This window comes from Myiozetetes cayanensis, unplaced genomic scaffold, assembly GCF_022539395.1.
Source record: "Myiozetetes cayanensis isolate MyiCay16 unplaced genomic scaffold, myiCay2020 scf4, whole genome shotgun sequence".
In the NCBI taxonomy this organism is placed as follows: Eukaryota; Metazoa; Chordata; class Aves; order Passeriformes; family Tyrannidae; genus Myiozetetes; species Myiozetetes cayanensis.
The window spans coordinates 2,631,792-2,656,147 of NW_026087631.1; the positions used below are offsets into that span (position 1 = coordinate 2,631,792).

Here is a 24,356-nt window from a genome sequence, read left to right on the forward strand (position 1 = left end):
GCCCGGGCCCCGCCATGTCGGCCGAGGGGCGGCCGCGCTCGGGCCGCGCCGGCGAGGTAAGGGCGGCCAAGGGCCCGCAGCCCCTGCCCCTGCCCGGCTGCCGCTCCCTGCCCCGGCGTCTGCCCCGCCGGCCACCCCTGCTCCCCGCCGGGCAGGGTGCGGCGCCTCGGGTCAGCCTTGGGTTCGGGACGGGGAGAGGAGTCCTGCTGGAGGGGCAGGACCGGGGGGAAGAGTCCCTGTGGAGGGGCAGGACCGGGGGGAAGAGCCCTTGTGGAGGGGCAGAACTGGGGGTAAGAACCCCTCTGGAAGGGCAGGACCTGGGGAGGGGGCGCTGAGGTTGGAGCGCGGCGAGTCGCTCCCCACCGCTCGGGATGGGGAACCCCGGGCGTAACTTAAGTGTGGAAAGCTCTTGTTGTTCGGGCTGGGGAGTGCTGTAAGGACAGCGTCCCAGCCGCTCTAGACATGGGTGCCCAGGCTCGGGCCGGCGTTGTGCACACTGGTCAGGCTGGGGGCTCTTGCACATCAGCCTGCGGTCACGGCTGCGTGTCTTGGTGACACGGCAGTCAGCACCTCCAGTCTCATTTCGTCGTCCTTCCGCGTATACGTACCCAGTTTTAGCTCGATGGTAATTCAGAACAAATGGAAAACTTGCCCTAATAAGTTTGTGTTGTGCCAGAAACAAGAAGGCTGTTTAATGAGGTGTTGGGTTTAGGCAGACTGCCCTAAAATACAGATGTGCACAAAGACGTGATTGTTATGTACTTCCAGAGTTTGATTATCAGTAATGCTAATATATTTATGAATTTTAGCTTCTACTGCTCAAATATGAAGAATTTGCATATTTGCCTCTGTCCTTTATGTAACTGACCTTTGTGAGTGTTTCATGATAAATGAGGGTATTAAATAACTTTTCAGAGCAATCCCATTTTGTTTTAGGATTCCTTTTTTTTGTTTGTTTTTTTTCACCCTCTCCCTCCATTTCTTTTCGGTGAGTTTATTGCTTTGCATGTTCCCTTAGGAGAGAGCAAACTAACACTTTCCAGTGGCACTTAAAGGGTCACAAGACTTGAGTATTTCTCACTTATAACATTAATCTCCAAGTGCATGTAGCCAAAACCCGTTTTGTTTCTCAGGGCATCAAGTTGTCAGCAGAGGTCAAACCATTTGTTCCAAAACACGCGGCGGTAGCTGTGGCATGGTCAGAACCCTCAGAAGCATGTGTCTTTCCTAGGTACTTAACTACATGCTACCCATTTGTTCAGGAACCATCTTTGGATAAGTATGTACATTTTTTTCTGAATCTTATTTCTTGGGGGATTTTAACCTTCTGGTTTTTTTTTTTTTTGGACGCTGAATATACTCGTCTGAAGTCAAAGGCTCCGATACATTCTAACTGTAGAAGTGCCTCTGTGTTGCCTTCATGATTTAGGTTTTTACGTCTGTGTTCTCTGGGCATGTATCTGGTATCTTGCTCCCAAGGGCCTGTGTTGTTACGGAGCATGAAGGAGGGTTTGGTGGTCCCTAGTGATTGATGTGGCTTGTTTGTGCTTTGGAAGGGGCTGAATCCAGCCCTTGGGTGAAAGAAGGGTTACACAATGAGTGATCTGGGGTAGATACCGTTGTATAAAAGGAAAAGAAAGGAGTCTTCAAGAAGGCATCTCATCCTGTGAAGTATTTAATATGTGGGGCCTTACCTGGATCTCCTCTCCACATCCTCAGAAAGGCAGTTTTAGTAAGAGTGCTGTGGGTTTCTAGAAGTCTTGGGGGTTTCTGTTTTGTTTTGTTTGTTTTCTTGTTATTTGTGGTTGTTTGTTTTTTGTTTTTTTTTTTTTTAATTTCAATTAGGGCCTGAGAAAAGGCATTCATGAAACCCAGAGTTAAACCCATCCTTAAACCCAGAGCAAACTGGAAAAAAAGCCTACATAGTAGGATGGGAAATAACTGAGTCTCGTAAGAATCTGATGGTGTTACAGAGTTCCCTCGTTGCTTCTCAGGACCCCACGCATTGGATTAATTATCCAAGGTGTCCTTACAAGTACAGCTTTAGTAAACACAGTCACTGCAGGCCTTAATTTTATCCTACAGGAAAATCTCAGTATTTGCAACCTCTTTTCATTTGTAATAGAGATTTAACGTTGAGGTGAGTATGGCCTGATATATGCTTTAGGGGAAAACCACAGCATTAGCATTAAATCAATTCATGTTAAAAAAGCCAACAAAACAAAAAACTAGCAGCAATATTCTGATGAATGTTTTGCCTTGCTGGGAGTGGGACGTAGCTGTATTTTTGAGTCTTATTTGTTATGTTTCTTCTCTGTATAAACCTTATTATAAACATTGTTTTGACTTCAGTCCCTCAGAATTGCAACAGGCAGCATGAAATGTGCTATCTGAAGTCTTCTGTTCTGATGGGAAAGTTTCTCTGTTTGTCATTATCTACCCAGAATTCCAGGGTTGGCCACTTCATAGTGAACAGCTTTAAAAACTAAATGCAGCTTTCTTAAGCTGAGAAATTTCCATTCCCCCTGATGAAATCTGGACTCAGTGTATATTTTCTGGACAAAAGTGTGGATGGAAAGTGAAAGGGAACTTTTGAAAGAAAAGAGTCATGCCCCAGACGTTGTGTTTTCATAAATTGTTATGGTTAAATGTAGGTCAGTTAATTATTATCTTACGAGTCTATGTCATATCTCAAACATGGTTCATGCTCCATGAAATGGTATACTCCTGCTTTGTTATTATGGCATTTTGAGATAGGTTTTAACATTTTTTTTTTTGCAGTCAACTTGTGCCTCATTTCCTGTCGTTACACTGTGCTTTTGGTTTGTTTCACAAGAAAAAAGCTACTGAAAATAAATATGAAGGCATGAGAACTGTAACCTCAGAGCAGACTAGCTTTGAAATTTGGATATTGATAACTTCTGTACTTTAAGATACTTGCTTAACCGACTGCATGTTTTCACAAAACAAAATCAATTATTTTTTAAGGGGGTGTGTATCAGAGTGAATGCTTAAGTGAGATAACATGGAATAGTTTTCTTTTGAAACAGAGCTTTCTTGTTAAACAGATTCTTTAGCCAAGGAACGATGTGTTTGTGTAGATGCTGGAGGCTTGCACCAGGATGACTTTAATTTCTTTCTCAATGTCCATCACATAGTGATCTGAGAGATCCTGCCTTCCGTGAATACTCCGGCTGCTCTTACCCACCTGACGTTGTTGCAAACGTGTATCCAGTAGCTGGCTCACGGTATCGTTCTAACAGCTCAACAACACCCTATAATAGTTCAGGAATAGTCAGTGAATCTTCTGAGCAAGCATATCCACTCAGGCAAGAAAGTAAGAGTCTTCCAAAGGTGAGCAAATAACGTGGTTTTTGTTTTTTAAAAATGAATATTCTTGTTTTAAATCAACTGTATAAATGTTTGGTTCCTCTTTTTAAAGTGAACATCACTCTTGTAGTGATCATGAATGGCATTTAAAGAGGATGGACGTGTGATGTGCCCACTTTCAGATTACCAAAAGTTCATGGGATTCTACACTTCAAATTGATAGTTTTTCATGCAGCATTTTTGGAACATGAGGGGAATTTAATTTTTTTTTTTTTTCCTCAGCAAGCAGCATCGAAGGGAGAAAAGAAGGCCATTCATTTGGGAACTGTGCTTTCCATTGCTCACTATATTTGGGCCTGGGGGAAGAGAGGAAGGGCTGTTTTTGAGTCTAGTGGCAGCTTCCATGAACCTGAGTTAAGAGGGAGAGCTGTGGGACTGCTAAGTGATCAGACCACCTGTTTTTGAAGGACATCTAGAACTTACTATAGGTAGAAGATTTAAAACAAGAATATTAATTCTGTGATCTTGTAGTGGCTTGGGCTAAGCTGTGTGCTGTCTGACAGTCTTTGTCATTGTTCCCTGTCATTTATTTTTTTTTCGTGAACTTAAGAGAAATGATTGATCTTTGCAGCTTTGAATTAATTTGATCACGTCTCCCAAAGCTTTAACAATTTAGCTTTGGAGATCAAGAAATGCCTTGTTCTCACACTCAGAAAAATAATCCTGCTGCCAGACCCACTTTGAATTTAGTCCAGCATCCTGTAATCAGAAGGTTAAACCACTTGTCTGGGTTGGTGTAGTGTGTATTCCTTGCTTGCCACACTGATTCCTACACCCAGCTCTGCTGAACTGTGATTCTTGGAAGAATCACAAGGCTTTCGTGACTGTACAGTATAAGTGAATGGGTGTCCTTTGCAGGGATACATGTGTCTTTTCTAGCTACTTTGTCTGCTCCAAGATTTTTGGATGCTGTGACATCGGTCTCATGAAGTTTTTGCCGTAATATGTAATTTAGTCAAAAGATGGGCAAGCTTTTAAGATTTTAGCCCTGTTCTAGAAGAAGCTCAGATTTAGAAAATTGGATTGGATGATTTAATACCAAACAATTTTAAATTATTGGAAATGCTCTGATTAATGAGGTCTTAAAAGTGCAGTCGTGTAGAAGTTACCCATCTAGCTTGAGCTATAAGTGCTAAAAATGGCACAGTTAACAAGATAGATGAAATTAAATAACACATCTCTAACTGGCTGTTCCTGTTTTTTGTTGGTTAATTGTGGTGATGGTACACTAACTATGTTGTGTTAATTTGGTGGTCAAGCTCTAGGTGGAGAAATGGTTAACTCAGGGCAAACTTGCTGACTTTACAAAGTTAAACTAAAGCAACTAAATATCTCAAAAATACTTGCAGCAGAGGAGATCCAAAGAAAGTGAGAAAAAATTGGACAAGAAAAGGCATGATGGAAGTGACTCTTCAGTCAGAATTATGAACAGGACTTCATTCCCGACTCCTGCATGCAGCAGAGATTCCATGAAGCCAGGTACCAACATGTTTTTTGGTTAGAAGTTCACAGGATAGATGTAAAATGGTTGTCTGTGCTCTAGCCTGCAGTTTGTGATCATGTCTCTAAACCTAGAGTAGCTAAAGAAAGAGGTACCTTTCCTGTGTGACTGTTTATGAGAACGGTGACTTAGGTCTTTTGCTGGTTGAACAAATTACAATAAACTGATTCAAAATGTATCAAAAAACGAGCACCTGAATTTACAGTTACTTGTTGAGTCAGTGTTGTGTATACACTGATTATAATTGCTAGGTTTTTTTATTTAATATGAGCTGTGTGTAGCAATAATCCTCGAGATGATTCCTGTAGTTATGTTAATTAGTGTGCTACAAAACGTACCTAGAAATGATCACAAGCAAGTTTAATTACTTGGACTTTACATGCTTTATTCAGACAGGTTCAATAAAACTACAAACAAGAAGTCAACTCAAACTCCAAAACCAGAGTCTCTTCCTGTACCCACATTTGAAGCTAGCATTCTGGATTTCCACAAGTCACAGAGTTTGGGAAGCAGTGAAACACTGAATGTACAGCACAAAAGTGCACCAGTAAGTTCAGTGGGAAGTAGCACTACCTGCCTTAGCCAGCCTCAGCTATCCCTCTTGCTGAGTACAAAGGTTAGCCAACGCTTTCATGTTGCAGAACTCATGAAAATAAAGCTTGTCTGAAGTGCAGGCATTTCTGAATGCGACTATTTTGTGTTCAGTGTGATAGTTTAAGACCTAGCTAAGTACCTTGCAAGCAAGGATTTTCAGAGCTAGAGGCTGTCAGGGTTTTTTTTGTAGGTGGTGGTGTCAGTGCTTGCAGTCTCTCACCCTTTCTTACTGTTCTTTCCTTCTCTTTGCTGCCAGTAGATAGAGGAAAGCCACGTACCATTAGAATGTAGATTGGTCCTGCTGTAGGTCTAGACTTCTATTGCCTACACAGACCACATGTATTCCTGAACTTTCTCAGCAGCTTGTTACCTGATAGGTAACAGATTTAAGAAAAAAAAGAAAGCTCAAGTCTGCGTTGTTGTCCTTAATTGCTTTGTGCTCAAGGATAAAAATAAGAAACTGAATTCCAGGAGGAGAAAAAAAACATTGTTGAGATGTAAGGATTTAAGTTTGTTCTTCTTGATTTCCTTGCCTCCTTGTTTGTTAGTAAATAAAATACTGATGACGTACAACAGTATGTCATACATATTGAATCAGAGTTTTCAGCAGTAATAAAAAATTAATAATTTTGAAGGATCCAAAAAGATTAATATTTCCAGTGCCTCTGAGTAGGAAACTGCCTGTGATGGAAAAAAGACCTTTTTGATATCCCTTAAATATCCTTTCTCATTACTTATTTGAGTTTGATTATGGACTTTGTTTCAAGTATGCTAAAAACATCAAAATATTTTATTGTTTGTTGTTAGATCCTGTTTGGATGCTTTTGTAAAATGCAGAAGGCATCTCTTCTCAGCAGTAAAGAGACATCTGCTTATATTTTGTAATGCTGGAGGGTTGATATGATGGTTCCACTAAGAAAATCAAAAGGCTACAAAATTTTCTACACCTTTGTCTGTGGATGGTTGGAGGGTTTTTTAATTTATGGTGGGGTTTTTTTTGTGTGTTTAGCACTGTTTAGGTTAGTGATTTTAATCTTACTTTAATGATACCTGATTATCTGTTTACAGGAAGATGCTTCTGCAGGGAGCAAAGCTTCATCAAGAACTTTAGGTGAAACAAGAGCCTATTTAATTCCTTCTTCATTTGTTGGTAGAGGTAAGGGCTCCAAATGCAAAATTATTTGCCTGTATTTTTTACTGCTTGCATCTCATCAGTTTGGAAAACTAAAGTGTTCTGAGGAGCTGTGGATGTGTGAAGTAAAAAAAAAAAAGAATTAAAGAGCAAGTTCATTACAACAGAAAAAAAAAAAAAAGCCCAGACAGATTAAACTGGATCACTTTCTTTCAAATGAGATGACCACTTACTGCTCATTGTTGTTTCCACCTGTTTTAAATACCTCCAGGGATGGTGACTCTTCCAATGCTTGATAACCCTTTTGGTGAAAAGAAATTTCCTAATATCCAATATAAAATTGCCTTGGTGGAACTTGAGGCTTTTTCCCCTTGTCCTATTGCTTGTTGCATGGGAGAAGAGGCAGAACCCCACCTGTCTGCCACCTCCTTTCAGCTGGTTGTAGAGAGTGGTGTAGTCCCTGCTGTCTCCTCCACTCCAGGATAAACAACCCCAGCTTCCTCACAAGGCTGGTGCTCCAGACCCTTCTCCAGCTCTGTTGCCCTTCTCTGGACACGCTCAAACACCTTCAGTGTCCCTCCTGAGCTGAGGGGCCCAGAGCTGGGCACAGCACTCGAGCTGTGGCCTCACCAGTGATGAGTACAGGGGGACAATCACTGCTCTGGCCCTGCTGGCCACACTATTGCTGACACAGGCCAGGATTCCACTGGCCTTTCTGGCCCCCTGGGCACACTGCTGGCTCATGTTCAGCTGCTGTTGACCTGCACCCCCACGTCCTTTTCTGCTGGGCAGATTTCCAGACACTCTGCCCCCAGCAGAATTGTGTGCAGAAGGTTCTGTTCACCTCCTCTCTCTTGGAGGCATCAGTTGCAATAAGTATTGGATTATCTTAAGTGCCTCTCACTGGATTTCTGTGTGTACAAAGACATGCACCAGTCTGGACAGTTTAGTCCTTATCTTCCCACTGACTTCAGTAAGGATTCAGAAAGGACAGGTTAATCTGCTGGCATCTCTTGAAGGGCCCTCTAAAGATAAAGGTATTTCAGAAACTTTAAAGTCATGTGATAATGGTTTTTTTTTTTGGTCACATACTATTCTCATTTCATGAGAATTGTCCTGTCCCTGAGAATAAAGTAGCAGTTTCTGGTGGGTTGACCTTGGCAGGCAGGCAAACTCCCACCCAACCACTCTCTGACGGATGGGAGGAGAAGATAAGATAAAAAAACTTGTTTGGACCAAGATAAGGGCAGGGAGGTTGCTTGCCAGACACTCATCACAAGCAAAGCAGGCTCAACTTGGTAAAGGTTAATTTATTACCAATTAAAAAGAGGGTCAGACAGTGAGAAGCAAAAACAAAACTAAAAACTCTTTTCCCCCACCCTTTCTTCTTCCTAACACCGAAGTGACACGGGGACACAGGGCCCACTCTGAACTTCTCCCTCTGCAGGGGCTCAGCTGCCTCTCTGTGCTGTGCACCATGGGCTGCAGGGGAATCTCTGCTTCAGCACCTGGGGCACCTCCTCCCCCTCCTGCTGCACTGACCTTGCTGTCTGTTTTCTTATCTCATTCTCTCTCCCAACTGCTGCACAGTGCTTTTTAGTCATTCTTAAGCGTGTTCTCACACAGGCAGCGCCAGCGTGGCTGGCGGGCTCTGCTGGGGCTGGCAGTGTCCATCTCCTCACAGAGGCTCCCTGCAGCCTCCCCCTGCTACCAAAACCTTGCCATCTCAACTCATTGAGCTATTTGGTTGCTCTGTGGAAGTTTTTCTTATTCTTCGGAAAAGTTTAGATTGTGTTCTGTGTTTGTTGTGTGTTAGGAATATTTACGAAACTGATTATGTCTGAGTTGATATCTTTGGTATCTCTTGAGTTGGTAATGGGTTACATTCTTGTACACTGAAACACACGAGGAAGTATAGTGTAGTTAGTTCAATAGACTTCCAAATATTATTTAATTGTGATTCTCTAGATATAGCATTGGAAAGTATATGGATTAACTGCAACCGAGGAGAGCTTTTTGGAGAAATAAAATGTGTGAGTGCCTTGTTTCAGTCTTTCCTCAGGAGAAATATGGCTCTGCTGTATTTGCTAGGCCTTGGTTAATTCACTAATGGTCCTTTTTGGTTTGAATATTTGAGAAATATTTTTGAGATGTCTTTGTGTGTCTTTTTTTTTTTCCAACAGCACTTCCTGAAGCGCCTGCAGATGGCTCTGCTCAGCCACGTGTGTCTTGGGCGGGGATACTTTCACAGCCCCCAAAGAAAATTATTTCATCACCAGCATCTGAAGGTCTTTCCAGGGGCAAAGGGAAGGAGGATAGTGAGCCAAAGGTACTTGAGAATTCTCTGCTCTCAGCTAATTTCTGTAACTGTCATTGGGACTCTTTGCTGGCCTTTTTTCCCCTAGGCTCTGTCCACTTCTAATGTAGCTTTTAAGAGATAGTCTAAAGGCACTTTGGTCTTATCAGAATTTTTCTTGTAGTGGAAAAGAATCACAGAATGTCAAAAAGACAGTGCTACTGAACAAAAACTTTCAACTTTTAGACTGGATTCTTTCCAAATTCTTGATCCTCAGACTGAAGCATGAAACATAGAACTCTTGCCTTATTTGGCTTGATATTTCCTAATGAAATCTCAGTAGTCTGAGTGTGTTCTGATAACAATGCAATGTGCTTTAAATGAGGAATTGTTGCAGTAGCTGTGAATTTCTAAGAGATCTTGAATTTTTTTTGTCCACCTAATGTCCTAGCCTGCATTGATTAAAATACCTTTTTGTTGTGTAAGTATAATCACTTGCATTTATTTTGGTAGGTGATACTGAAAAAAAAAAATTCTAAAGGTCATGCCTCATGACTGTTTTTTCAGCAGTCAGAAACAAAAAATGATGCTAGTGAAACTGAGCCTGAAGAAGGTTCAGAAAAGAAGAAAAAAAAGAAGAAAAAGAAGAAAAAAACAAAGTCATCCACTGATGTAGAGAGACCCCAAAGTGAATCTGCTACAGTACAGGAACCACCGAAGATTGAGGTACAGTGAAGAGGTTTTCATTGCTGTTCTTTTAAGTGTGTTAGAAGATGAGATGATAACACAGCTTTGCACAGATTTAAGTTTGAAACCAGTTTGTAGAGGATGTCGGTACAGGTTTGTTTCAGTTGCAGTGTTTGTCAGAGGTTACTGGCAGGAAACTTGTGCTTTTCCAATGGCCACCTCTTCAGTGAGCACACAGGAGTGCAGAGGAGACTTGGCAAATTTGGAGTGGTGCATAGCAGATAACAAAAGTGAAATTTCCTAAATTAAGCAATTGTTGCACAGGGGTTGGGGAACATGCTGAGTCCTACAGGGTGCCACAGTTCTAAAAAATGTGGTACCAGTATTACAACTGTGACTCTTTCACATCTGGAAGCAATTTCTGTGTAACTCAGCTGACACTGCTTCCATTTCTGGCTGCTAATTCCAGTTTCTTTCCAACTTCATGTAGCTGTAATATTCATATTAGTATTTTGTTGCTTTTGTGTATCAGTTTGGCAAAAAGCATTGGACTCTCCCACGTTAGGGAATTGTTGTGTGGTCCATGGTTTAACAGTGCTTCATTGAAGGCCAAATATGGTTCAGCATGAAATGGCAGCATAAAGAAGCCCTTCTAGCTGGTTTCTGCTCTGTGTGTTTTAACGTGGCACGTGAAACAGTTTCATTGTGTGGTTCCTTGTCCTGGAATGGCACAAGAAGTGACTGTTAACAGACCTCTTTATTAGAGAATTAGGATTGGAATCAAAGATCAGCAGGTCCTTTATTGTTTTTGCTCTGTGCTGCCACACAGTGCCTGGCCTATGAATGGCATAAGTCATGGGAAATAGTAGGATGGTAAATGGGACTATTAAAGAAAAAATTGGAAAAATTAATGGCATAGAATCATGGAACAGGAGACACACATTGCACTGGGATCCGTGTTGCAGCAGTGGGGGGAATGTTTTCAGACCCTCCCGGTTTGCTGGCAATGCCTGTCTCCTCATCAGTTTGAAAAGTGGGTGAGATGCTCGAATGGGGCTCTTGAATTAGTAAGGCATGAAAGGATCATTCACAGGGAGCTGCTGGGCACCCAGGAGGTCTGAGAAGGTTCTGCCGTGGGCAGCAACTCACCAGAGCAGTATGTGGGATTGCCTACTAGTCTGTACAAGTCAGTCATTTATAGCATCAATGATGCACTTGGGGAAAGGGAATGGTTTTTTGATACACAGCGATAGGCCCTGAACTAGATATTTCCCTTGAAGAATAAAATGTTGAAGCTGCTGTTGATAATCAGGGGTAGTGCTATTAGTAGTGGTCAAACATGCAAACAGTGCTGGGAAGTATTAGGAAATAAAAAGGAAAATGGATTATGGCAGTACGGAATTTCAGGGCATGTCTGATCTAAATATACCGTGGATTTTGTTTTCTTGTGTTCCTCTTACTCCTTAAAAAATACACATTTGAACTAAAAAAAGATAGACAAAGGGCTCCAAAAAGAATCAAAGGTATGAAGCAATTTCTGTGGGAGGCAAGACTGAATGAATTAGGACGTCTCAGGATGTTAAATAGTTGGCTAACCGGGAATCTGACAATGACAAGAAAATAAAAAGGGAGTTATGTGGCCTTTCTCCTAATTTTGTTTGATGTCCTCTGGTTCTTACAGGTGATGAGTGAAGAGCAAATATAGGGGAGTGTAATGTCTCACCAAGTGCTAGATTTTAATTATTCATTTTGCTACAGGGTGCTGCAAATGCTGGGAATTGATTTGCCTTTAGGAAGCAATTTGACAGAGTGAAGTAAAAATTTATTCTAGTGGGGGCTATTTAAATCTGAAGGTACTATGTGTGGTTGCAGATGTCCCTAAGCTGGAAGAGCGTGCCTGTGAAATATTTTTCTCTTTCTTGCATATGATTGAGATAGTGGATATAAGGTGACCAGTGTAGAGCAAGCTCCAGCCTGTCTGCACTTGGTTAATCCAGATTCTACATAATGTATCCTCTGCCAATAAAACTTGCTCTTCTGTGTAAGCCACCATAATCATTTGAGTGATTTACGTGTTTATTTCCATGGTCTAGTACTCTGTTACACACTGCCCTTTTTGTGCTTCACCACTCGCACGTTTAAGGCAGACTTGCACAGCTGGAGACTGTACTGGAAGAAGAGGGAAGTTGTTTTCAAGGCTGTTAAGCAATTTGAAGAACACTCCTTTAGGTGTCATTTACCTCTAATTGTTTGTATCAGCTGATAACAATAACAGGCTGCTGTTGTTTCTCAGCCCTGAATTAGCTGCTGCAGAGAAGACTTTTGTAGTACTCATCATAGTTGGTGGCACCACAACTTGGCTTCTGAATTTTTGTAGCATGAAACAAATCATGATGAGTGTTTGATAAGCAGGGAGAAAATCATTTGAATGTAGAAAAACCAGTTTTGAAAATATGTGCTTGGTTGTTATCTTACTAAATCACCTTTTGATTGATTTGTGTAGGATGTTGAGGAGTTTCCTGATCTGACAGCTGCTTCTGATAGGAGAAAGAGGGTAGGATCTCAGAAATCATCCTTTACTCCTGCAGTCAGAAAGCAGTCTGAAGTAAGTAATCTTGCACTATTATGTGAAACAATGTCAATTATGTATCCAAGATGTTTGCTTGGCTTTTTTTTTTACATGAGTGAAATAAATCCCAAGAATTTCGAAATTCATTCAGTAGGGGAATGAACCCTAAACATAAACCACAAGGATTGAAAATAATAACATAAATAATAATAAGGTAAAATTCCAGGTTTTTGTTTCTTTGAAATTAGTTTTGCTGCTAAAAATGTTTGTCCTTGGCTTTGTTTCCCTGTGATTATTAGTGGTTTTAAAAAAAAACTCAAACCACATTGTCTGCTTTGTTCGAGGCAGTAAATTGCATCGACAGGGAGGAGTGAGTAGCAAAAGGCACAGTGATAGCTCAAGAAAGGTTTGTCATAAAAAAAGTGCTATACAGACATGCACCTCAGATGAAAGCAACCCCTTAGCTTTGCAGACATAAGTGGGATATAACCTCTTAAAGCTTACATGCACACTTCTGTAACAAATACTTGAAGATGTAGCTGCCTTGCTAGGCTTTTCTTCCAAATCTGAGGGGGGTAAATATGAGTGTGGTTAAGTTGTGTGGTGGCTGAAAAAAGGTCACATTTCTAGAAGGCCACGTAGAGTCTTCTCTCCTCCAGGCTGAACGACCCCAGCTCTCTACACCTTTTATGACAGAAGAGGTGTTCCCAGCCCTCTGACCATTTCTGTGGCCCCCCCCTCTGGCCCTGCTTTAACAGGTCCATGTCTTTCTTGTGCTGGGAGCCCCAGAACTGGACACACAACAGCAGAGCAGGGGGAGAGGATGGAATTGGCTTCCTGGGCTGTGAGTGCACGTTGCTGGGTCTTGTCCAGCCTCTCACTCACCAGCACCCCCAAGTCCCTCTCAGCAGGGCTGCTCTCAAATGTTCAGCCTGTGCTGATAACCAGGGGTTGCCCTGACCCAGGTGCACATGGTCTTGTTGAACTTCATGAGGTTCAGACAGGCACACACTCCCCAGGCATGTCAAGGCCATTCTGGATATCATCCCTTCTCTGGAGCGTGCTGCTCAGCCTGGTGTCCTCCACAGACTTGCTGAGGGTGCATTCAGTCCCGCCGCCTGTGTTCCGCTGGAATTTAATAACATCTTCACCCTTTTCCGTGTGTCTTTGAATGTGTTTTTAAATATTTTTCTCTTCCTCCCTGTCACTTCTGTCTCTAAATCTGAAAGATCCGTATCCCTGAAGAGCCTTGTGATACTCAGTCTCCCTCACTGGATGAAACTCCCAAGGTGGACGGACTGTCAGGGAAGCAAGGCTCATCTTCTGTGTTAGAAAGGAAGAAAATGCAGGTAAATGAATTCATGTTTGAAAACAAGTTTACAGCTCAAAATGACAAGGGAAATTAACCTGCTTAAACATAAGACTAAGTCCAAGCTCATTTGGGATTGTGTTCATACTTTGAGATAAGTGATGAGGTTTCCTTGATCAGAAGCACTTAGTGGTAGTAATTGCTAATGCCCAGTTTGTGATCCTGAGTTTAGGGGAAAATGCAAACTTTTCATTAATGTCTGTGAGTCTTCCAGATGTCAGGAATTTTTCTTTCACCTGCCTTACTGGACTGTGCCATAAATTCCAGTCCAAACTGATTGTCTTAAGGAGCTGGGAGTCTAGTAAAAGGGGTTCTGACAGATTAAGACAAGGAGGCAGGGAGGGAGATCCCATTATCTTGGGGCAAGGAAGAGAAATAGGGAGTAACAGTGAGGCCAGAAAGTAGTTCTGTATTGGTGAGTAGGTTCTGGCACAGCTCTGATGCAAGGTGAGATCCCAGATTAAGATTTAGAAGGTCACATTCTGTAACCTTGTTGTAACAGAAACTATAACGAATTGATCCTCCAGGATAAGACTTCTGAAAGTGCAATATCTGATAGCATATTTTGCTGTGGTAGTTTACTCTTTTGTAGTCTTTTCTAGACTGTTCATTTGTAACCTTTGTCTGTTCTGAATCATTAAATATGAAACACAGCTTTTGCCTTCCCTTCAAAGCAGACAGATCAGTGCTTATTAGGAGGTGGTGCAAAGATAATGACCCCTCTCTTAAATAACACATTGAAGATAATGATTTATTTATGTTGCAATCACATGCCCTGGACGACTCAGAGTAGTTTTTCTGTGCTGTTAACAAAACTCTAAATTCTGATAAGCCTTTTATCTTTTTCAGAGATAGATGGCAGTCTGACCAAAGTGGGAGCCTGACATAAAACACCTAAATTGAAGACTTTATACTTCTATGCTTTGTTGCAGTAGCTATTGAGAAGTTAATTGAACTGTTTCTGATTTTTTATATTTTTGACACTGAAGTTGATTTGTGCTTAAAGATCATTGAATCAAGTTAAAAGTCAAAAGCATTACAGATAAAGATGTTGGAGTGTATTTAAACCATACAAAATAAGTCTTTGCATTCTGAAATGGAGAGCATTACTAATTGACACAACTCATTTAGGAAACATCCAAGAGCAGTGGTAAGAAGAGTCAGGTTCCTGTGCAATTGGATTTGGGTGGCATGCTGGCAGTCTTGGAGCAGAAGCAGCAAACAGAGAAGTTGAAGCAGTCTTCTAAACCTGTGGTGTTTTCAGGTATTGGTTACTGTGAAATTTCTTTCAACTCTGGCTGTTTTTTAAGTATTCAGACATTAAATGTAGTCTGATTTCTGATCTGAAATAATCTCTCAATATCCAGGCTGGAGCAGAGTTCACCAGATAGAAAAGAAAATGAAGGTTCTTAAAAAAAAAAAAAAAAAAAAAAGCCTGGCGATCTGCATTGTTTGGAGGAAGACTTGTGAAAAGAGAAATTTTCAGGACAGAGATTTGTACAGGAATACCTTTTACAAATATGAGACATGATTGAAATGTTGCTTTGACAGAAATACCAATGGTTGGTGGAGGGTGTTGCTCTGTCTGTGTGTCTCTGTTCTGATCTGAACCTGCAGGAAGGGGCTGCACAGTAACAAAGGCTTTCTTAACCTCTGATCCTAGAAATCCTAGAGCTGTAACCTGAGTGAAAGAGCTCCTTTGCAAGCACAGGGAGTGTTATGTGGGAGTCAGGCAGACCAAGCCAAAGTATGTTCTGACATACCTGATAACTCTGAAATAATTTCTGTTAACAATATGCTATGTTTTGGTAATGGAGAAAATCTTTCAGTCCTCCTGGATGCATAACCAGGAGTAGAAACAAATAGCCCAGTCTTCTTCATTATAGGTCCAAATCTAATCCCTGCAATGCTGGTATGGTATATTTCTCAGAAGGAACCATGATGTTTGCTAGAATTTGATGGTGATGAAATTTCTCTCCTAATTGCAGCAAAGCATTCTTTTAGAAATTATTTCAGAAAAGACCTAATCACAAGTGACTCCACCTTGCAATACTTATTTAAAAGCTCATTTAAAAGCTGTCACATTAAGAAGCTCAAAATATTAAGTATTGATGAGATTTTCCTTCACTAAGTGAAAGAACTTGTAATATGCTTTTTACATTTTTTTTTTTTGCAGTTGATTTTTTTTTTCCCTTTTGGTCCATTTGAGTAACTTAGTGCTGCAGAGGTGCTAATAACCAGGTTTTTGTCAATAAAATTATACAGTGTATGGATTGATGAGCAGATAGATGGTGGAGCACAAAGGTGTGGCTCAAAATACCTGTTTTCTAATGTTAAATTTCCTGTGTCTGAATCTGTTGCAGAAGAGAAATTTGATGTGTCGTGTTTGTATCCTGGAAGTATAAGGCAGATGTTACTTCAGCTTTATACTTTTTTATGCATTCAGTGCACCCGTTAAATTGGTGTGTACCAAAATATAACTTTAGTTTGCAAAGTGGTGTTATGCTGACCTCTGTAATCAGAAGAGGACAGTAAACAAAAAGAGCAAGGAGTGTGACCACAGACAGTTTGTTGGTTTTTGGGTTTTTTGTGTAGGTTTGGTTTTTTTTTTGGGGGGGGGGGGTGTTTTTTTTTTGTTTTTTTTTTTTTTTAATTCCACTTATTACTTCATGTGATAAATAATATCTGTGAAAGCCATCAAGTTCAGGAGCACGAGAACTGTGAACTAGAAATGGTAATGTACACAGTGAAGAAAATATCATGTGTCTGCAGGATGTGTGCTTATGTGTTTCCTCAAATCCAGCTTCAGTTACCGTGGTCACCTGTGCTGCACAACAGCCTTGGCAGTGTTCTCAATTTGCCTTTTGATACACAGAGCCAAAAAAAAAAAAAAAAGAAGTTGCCATGTAGCAGTTTTATGAAGTAAACTGCTCATGGCACTACTGCATGTGGTGTTGGAGGATCAGCATATAAATACTGTGGAATGAAGATGACTTAAGACAAGCTGCCAGAATATTTGGGTGTTTTTTTGGGGCAGAGAGGTTGCCTGAGCCACAAAGGTGTCAGGCTCGTTCCACTGATACCTATGTCATCCTCTTCATTGACTTGCTAATGTAAAGTGGTTTATGCTGCAGGTAACTGAAGTTTGACAAAGTGCTCTCACAGGATACAGTAATTCCTACTGATAGTGAGGGAGAGTAGCTTTTAGGGTATGAGGCTGTGGTTTGGAAGATCCAGATTTGTGCAGTCATTTAAAGCTTCTGTGCTCTAAACCCCCAGATAAAACAAAAGAAACGTAGACATCTGAGAGCTGTGTGGGTTAAGCAAAAGAGACATGGCTGTAGCTTCATCCATCTTCAGCTTAAGGTGTAACAAATGGTATGTGTAAGCGCTCAAGGTTATTTACAGCAAGCAAGTCTAAACTCTGCAATACTGCTACCCAGTATTTGTCTTAACACAGTACTGAGTCTGTGGAGGAGGAAATGCCATTACTGTGAAACATGGAGATACCTGGAGGTTTACTAAAGCAGCATGGCATGAAGGTAGCCTGGACTGCAGTGTTCTGTCAGATTCTGCTTCTGAGAGTTCAGGGACTGAGCCTGTGATTTTAGGGGTAAAATAAAAGTAAAGGGCATACCAGTCTTCTGGGAGGAGCATCTTTTTAAAGTAGCATTGTTTCATGACACTGGATTGCCTGTAAATATTCCTAATAGCAGCACAACACAAATTTAAAATGTGTATACCAGCCCCAAACTTGAAGTTGGATTCTAGTTGAGGGATTTGTTGCAGTTGTCTGATGCAGACTTTTTTTTATTTTAAATCTCAGTTGGTGGTGCCATACCCCTGCTTTCAAAGGAACCTGCTACAGCCACGAAAACTCACCGCTCAAACCAAGCAAAGATGCCTCATAACCCTTTGGACTCCAGTGCTCCCTTGGTAAAGAAAGGGAAGCAGAGAGAAGTACCTAAAGCAAAGAGACCAACACCTCTTAAAAAGGTCTGCATATCTTTTTACCTTAATTAGCAAAAATATGGGGTAATGTGAGTTCAGTGTTACTTTGAGAGTGTGTTAAGCCCTCTTGTATGGAGATCTGCATCTCAGTGTCCACTTACCTGAGTTCAATTTTAACTTTGCTTGATTTCAGAAAGGGAAGGGGCTCGGGGGAGAAGAGGATAGTTTTGCTAACAGCATATACAAACTCCCCAAAAATATACTTTCTCGCTTAAATCAACTGGGAGCTGAAAAGTGCCACTAGCAAAGTGTCCACACATCATTGGTACAGGGGGACATGCAAAGAAGTATTAGCTTGTTTTGGCAAATATATATTTATTTGCAGGACTGGGGAGAATGGATCGGAGACAGTGTTTGGTGTTTCTGTGCTCTTCCAAGCCAGAACTTCACCTGATTCTGCAGCAACTAGGTTTAGGCCCATCTGGTGATTTCTCTAGTATCTTCTCTCTTTGCCCATTCATGTTGCTTTCTGTCACATCTTCTGTACAGTGAATTTTTTAAACTTTAGTTCTGCCCTTGTAGTTTATCCCTAGTAAATATTTTCTCCACCCTGACACTGGTAATCAAGGGAAAAGTCCATTTCTGTGTAAATTTAGGAAATATCTTTCCTTCTTTTTATGTGAAAATAGAGAAAAAAAAGTTGTAAGCCTTAAATGCCAGTGCTGAACCCCTTTGTGAATGGTCTGTATGTAAACATGTGGTAAGAGTAATGCTTTGTTATCTCTGTGACTCTGCATTGATTTGGTTTTGATATATACTTCTAGATCATTCTGAAAGAAAGAGAACAAAGAAAGCAACAGCACCTGTTAGAACAGAAAGCAGCACTAAAAGATGAAGATAACGTTTCTCAGTCTGCAGAAAATATTACTGGAAATGAAACACTTCTACAGGATAGTCAAGCAGGTATCTTTCAAGAGAAGCTGTAATTCCGTACGTAGCTGAAAATTTGAGAGTGAGCACATTTAGTACTTTTGAAAATTCGTACCAAATACCACCAAATGAAAGCTGTAACCTCAGAGAATTTTCTAAGAATAATCTCAGACTTATTGTGACTTTAAAGTGGGCCAAAGCTCACAGTCAGTGTAGTTGAGCAACAGGGATTCTGATTACAGTTTCACACTTCTCCACCTGTTGGCTTTGTGGTGTTTTGTAATGAGAGTTCCCACGTGCCTCTGGCAATTAACAAAATTTGAAATGAGAAAAAAAAACTCTGTTGAGATAATTTTGACTCCTCCATATATATTTGGCAGATTAATCTCTTCATAATGCTTTCTGGTCTGTCTTTTCATTGAAGTATCATCTTCATTTACTTCACAGCTCTTCCTGTAATGCAAGTTGCTGAAGGGCCTCTGGAGAACACGGGGATCAAGGAATCTAAAGAAGGTTCAATGACTTCAAAGCAGCTAACCCCCACTCTTCCAAAAATCCACAGTAGGAACTTCAGAGAGTAAGTGTGGGTTGTGTTGATGATATGCAGAGAAAAGCATTGTAATTCTCACTTGAAAATGTATGTTCCTTGAAGGAACAAAAATGCTACAAAAGCATTAGAGGCTAAGGGAGGAAAAGAAGCTTCTGTTAAGGTTTAAGAACTTTATTTTAAATAATGGAGTAACAGCTTAAGTAATAAGGTGCACTGCTTTATTTCTTAAATACTTTTTTTAGTGAATAGTTTTGTTTCATGCTACCAGATCAGATGGCAAAAATGTAAAGATTGTGACTAACCAGACAACACTTCCATGTTGTGGCAGAGAAATAAAAGGAATATTTATGACTTATTACGTATAAACACTTCTAGTTTTGTGTGATATTATGTGTATACACGTTTCTTTATAAAATAAGAAGTCATCACTATATGTGAAGAGGTCAGAGATCCAGTCATGACAGCTTAAAACAGTTACTTGAGGAAATCAGTTTTTTAACTTTCAGTTCTCCTCTCAAAAAGGCACCACTGCATCTGATAGCAGTGGTTAATAGTGATTGATGCAACCATTCTTTCTGGGTTAGCTCTAATTTAACTTTTAATTACCATAACAGTTACAGCGAAGTGGGGTGACAGACATCAACGTAGGGAGGAGGAATTTGATCCAGTTTTCCATGTCTGTTACATGTAGCCTTGAATTTGTAGAAATAAGTTAGAATTTTATACTCTGGTTGTGTCAAAATAAATGCCCTCAGAAAAATGCTTCAGTAGAAAAAGATACACCTCTATCTACTGGTATAAAAATATATGTATTTATATTGTACATGTGTGTATTTTGAGTGTAGTGTGATAGGGGAGCCAGATAACACAAGTAACAAAACTTCCTCTTTAGTTCTCAGACACTGAAAAAAAATCTTAACTAAATTTTTTGTTTTCATATATATATATAAAATAAGTGTGTTTGGAGTGGAAGTAGAAAAAAAAAAGCAAAGACAGAGAATAGAAGTTACAATTTATATTTTACATATTTAACATATTACATATTTATATATTACACATTAATTTTAGGGGATTTAACATTTGATTGATCCTTTCTTCCAGTTACTGCAGCCAGGTGCTTAGTAAAGAAGTTGACAGTTGTGTGACAGATCTTTTAAAGGAACTGGTTCGTTTCCAAGACCGCTTGTATCAGAAAGACCCAGTAAAGGCCAAGATAAAACGCAGGCTGGTGATGGGTCTTAGAGAAGTTCTGAAACATCTGAAGCTGAAGAAGCTGAAGTGTGTCATCATCTCTCCTAACTGTGAAAAGATTCAGTCAAAGGGTAAATAAGTTCTTTTAAAAAAACCCCATAACTGTTAAATAAAATAAATGTAAAAGAGCAGACTCGGCATACTGGCAGTTGTTACTGAGAGGATTTATTTGAGTAGCCTTTGAAATCCAGCCGTGTGAAGTTGCCTTGTTCAGATTGTTTCCTGCTGTGCAGCTGAAGTGTAAGCTGAGTCAAGACTGTCTGGGATGGGAGAAGTTATCTGAGACTTCAGGTCTCTCTGAGTTCCTGATTTGCAATATTGCTGCACAGGAGGTTGCACAGCTGAGAAGATCCAAAGGTTGCTCTGCCACCATGAGGCATCCTACTGTATCAGTCTCTTGGAGGCCACAGGGTGACAATAAATGGTCAGTGACAGTTTGCTTAAAAGTTGTTGTAATTATTGGGATTAACTTAATTGCTGTAATTGTTACCATTTAAATAACTTTTTAGCAGCTGGGTCCTTTATTGATACTACATTAGACTGTAATACAAATACAGCAAAATATGGAATAGCAGCAGTCTAAGGATAGTGCTAACTAAGAATTAAGAAAAATAAATGTCAAGTTCTCCTCTAGAAATGGAGATCCAACGCTGCTCTCGAGATCCCTGCGTTTTTTCCTGTAATATCAGTAACCTTGGGATCTTTTGTGCCGTGTTTCAGCAGTGTGATTCTTTAGTCCCAGTCAGCTTGACCGTGTTGTCTGTTGCAGGTGGGCTGGATGAGACCCTACACAACATTATTGACTGCGCCTGTGAGCAGAACATCCCCTTTGTCTTCGCCCTGAACCGCAAGGCCCTGGGCCGGTGCGTGAACAAAGCAGTGCCTGTGAGTGTGGTGGGGATTTTCAGCTACGATGGGGCTCAGGTGAGCAGAAACGGGGCCAGTTCATGGGTTTGTTGGGCTTTATGTTTTTTTAACCTGGGAGATGAAAATACTCCGATTTTTAAGGTTTTGTTTGTTTCCTTTGCTTTTGCACACTCTTTCATCACAGGTCATAGAGAAACTGGTTTCAGAAGTACAGCTGGTCAGCACTGCTTAAAAAAGAAATACTTCTGCCATCTCTTTCCAACATCCTCTTAATCTCTCTCTCAAGTTGTTTTGGGTTTTTTTTTAATCAAGAGAACTGGTGTTTTTATAAGTGCTTATAAATGATGTGTTTTTCATGTCCTCATACGTACTTAGCTGCTCAGCTTTTATGTATGAACGTACATGTTCTGAATAAGAAATATTAATTGCAGATTTTAACACTTACTGTATGATTTAAACTCTGCTAATATTTTATGTTGCTACAGGACCATTTTCACAGAATGGTACAGCTGACAACAGAGGCCAGGAAGGCCTACAAAGATATGATAGCAGCTTTAGAAGAAGAAGCTAAAGGAGGACTACAAGAAACCCACTCCAGCTTCTTAACAACTGAATCTGGAAAAAATGGCTTATCAGAAACTGGTAAAACATCTTCCAAGGACTCCGATGAGGATGTACCAAATTATAGTAAGTATTTACTGATTTGTTTTTTGTTCCATTTGCATTTATAGTGCTCTTCAATCCTGCAGTTTTCAAATGACACCTGACAGTAGTCGTTACTAAGGGGGGGGAATGCTTTTCTGTTATTTGCCCCATGGTTTTATAAACCTGAGGTCAGCTCTTGCTGAGGAAGTGCTAAGAGAAAATTCCTCTCTGAAATCCACTGATGGCAGGCAGCACTCACTGTTTTGTTCAAGGAGATTTAACAGAGCTCCTTACTATATTTGTTAAAAAATCCTCTTGAGATTCCTTCTGGAAGTGCATATTCTGTAACTATGGTTGTATTGAACCTGTTTGAAATGCATCTTCCTGTCCACGAGCGTTCACTTCTAGAAACACTTTCCCCCAGCTGGAACCACCTTCAGAGTGGATCCCACCACTGCTAAACTATTCTTTCATGCATCTCCTGATGGCTGCATGGTATAAATGCCAACATGCCTGTGTGTCCATTTATCTCAGCACTTATTTTGAAGAGGGAGTAGAGAAATCAATTTTGACTTTTCATTTTAAGTTCTTCCTCAAACATTATATGATAACATGTTTGTTGTGTTTTTGTTTTCTTGTCTGTTTGTTTTTGTCTTTTTGTCGTTGTTGTTGTTTTCCAATATTCCCTAGTTAAAGTCTGGAAGAGAAAACTTGAAGAAGAATACAACCCATATGCACTGGAATTGGAAAAGAGTGCAACTGCTGACATGGCGATAGTGAATTTGGAAGAGCTTCAGTAAATCCAGATCTAATTCTGTTGGGGATATATTTTTTTTCTGTTAGACCTCTAGGAAGAAGGTAGCAAAATAACAGAATTTTAAGAAGTATTTGAAGTTAATTAGCCAAGTAAACTGTTCTGAATCCTATTAAGCACTGGAGCACATGAGGCATTGGTTGACGTTTTTGTGTTCTATGTGTTTGGCTGATTACTATAGCAGATGCAACAGCAATTTGTTTTAGCCCCAAACCACTTGAAATGGCTTGGCATACTTTAATGGACTAGCTTTCTTTTTTTTTTTCTCTTTGGTGATACAAGATACCAAAAGCATCTGATAGAAAAATAACTTTCTATGGGAAGAGATTCCTTGAACCAGAAGGCTGGGGCTTGAGGGGAGTTATCCGTAATTTCTGAGTCTTGTTTAAAGAACTTCAGCTGTTATCTGATTGTGGGTTTCTTCTTGAGCACAAGCACTGTGAGGAGAGGCTGAGGGAGCTGGGGTTGTTCAGCCTGGAGAAGAGGAGGCTCAGGGGAGACATCAGCACTCTCTGCAGCTCCCTGACAGGAGGTTGCAGCCAGGTGGGGGTTTGGTCTCTTCTCCCAACCAGCAGCAGGACAAGAGGGCACGGGCCTACACTGTGCCAGGGGAGGTTTAGGTTGGATATTAGAAAGAAGTTCCTTACAGAGTGAGTGATCAGCATTGGAATGGCCTGCCCAGAGAGGGGGTGGATTCACCGTCCCTGGAGGTTTTTAAGACGAGGCTGGATGTGGCACTGAGTGCCATGATCTGGTAATCACAGTGGGGTTGGATCAAGGGTTGTACTCGATGATCTTGGAGGTCTCTTCCAACCCAGTTAATTCTATGATTCTGTGATTCTTAGTTTTTTCTTCTAAATAAATAAGGCTGCTCAGATGGACAGGCTGGTGTCAATGTCACTTCCTTCAAGTCAGCAAGAAATTAATTTGGGGCAGGCAGCTTGAGTGAAACGAAGGAAGGGCATGATGACAGAGTTCCCAATTAGCTCTACTGTGTGCTATCTTGTTCCTTTGGGCTCACACATCAGGTGTAAAGGTGAAAGCACAGACTACAAAGGTCTGAAATTCCTGAAGTAAATATGCTCTGTTAAGACATTTTATAAATTTGATGTTTCTGTTGCTGCTGAGACTAGTTTATCATAGATCTGCTTTTAAGTTAGAGCATACTGAAGGACAGCGAATGTGCCAGCCTGCTATCCTGTCTGTACCTGCTCCTTCCTGAGACTCCTCATTCCTTCAGTTTGGGGTCGTGCTGGTATATATATATATATATATAAATATATGAGATAAGAGTTTTTCAGCAATCTCAGTTTGTATCTAAATAGGGAAAATTTATATCTTGTAAGAAATAAAGTTTGTATACTAGAGGAAATAAAATTTTAAAAGCAAAATGGCGCTTACAGCAGTGATGGAGCATCCTGGTGGGAACGGCCTGTATAAACACTGTTGTGTGCAAGCTGTAGATGTTCAGAGGACGAGCCTAAAGGAAGTAATTGGAGGGATGGACATGTAGCTTCTGTCAGCTCTTCTGGAAGATGATACAGATGCCCTGTGTGCTGCTGCCAGCATCTCTGAAGTGTGTCTGTAAGTGCTTCACCACGCTGAACGTTTGTAGTGCAACACTCTGGAAAGTAGCTGCCTTGCGGTGACATAAAAACTTTAAATAACTTTTGAAAATGCAAACAATTTTTTAGAATGTAAATTGTATAAAATCTGTTACAGTGTATACTGATTCTATAAAGAATGGTTGTGACTTAAGTAAACTCTTCTTGTGGGAGTTTAATGATACTTGAACTGTCGGTTTCGAGGA

The 24,356-nt window shown here is 40.6% G+C and overlaps 1 protein-coding gene across 4 annotated transcripts; it reads left to right on the forward strand.

Annotated features, from left to right (window-relative positions):
* SECISBP2 (SECIS binding protein 2) lies at positions 1-24,309 on the forward strand. 4 transcript variants are annotated; one of them, XM_050330165.1, is made up of 18 exons: positions 1-56; positions 1,134-1,279; positions 3,159-3,354; positions 4,740-4,869; positions 5,284-5,507; positions 6,554-6,641; positions 8,801-8,946; positions 9,481-9,639; positions 12,104-12,205; positions 13,399-13,518; positions 14,670-14,802; positions 17,365-17,534; positions 18,314-18,452; positions 18,867-18,996; positions 20,071-20,291; positions 20,990-21,144; positions 21,573-21,774; positions 22,423-24,309. In XM_050330165.1, exons 1-18 carry the CDS (start codon positions 15-17, stop codon positions 22,530-22,532), a joined length of 2,613 nt encoding a protein of 870 aa, XP_050186122.1. In that variant the 5' UTR covers positions 1-14; the 3' UTR covers positions 22,533-24,309. The 4 variants fall into 4 exon arrangements, with proteins under 4 accessions (XP_050186122.1, XP_050186123.1, XP_050186126.1 ...); XM_050330166.1 differs by having other exon boundaries at positions 9,484-9,639; XM_050330169.1 differs by having other exon boundaries at positions 5,284-5,438.
* The last annotated feature ends 47 nt before the right edge of the window (positions 24,310-24,356 follow it).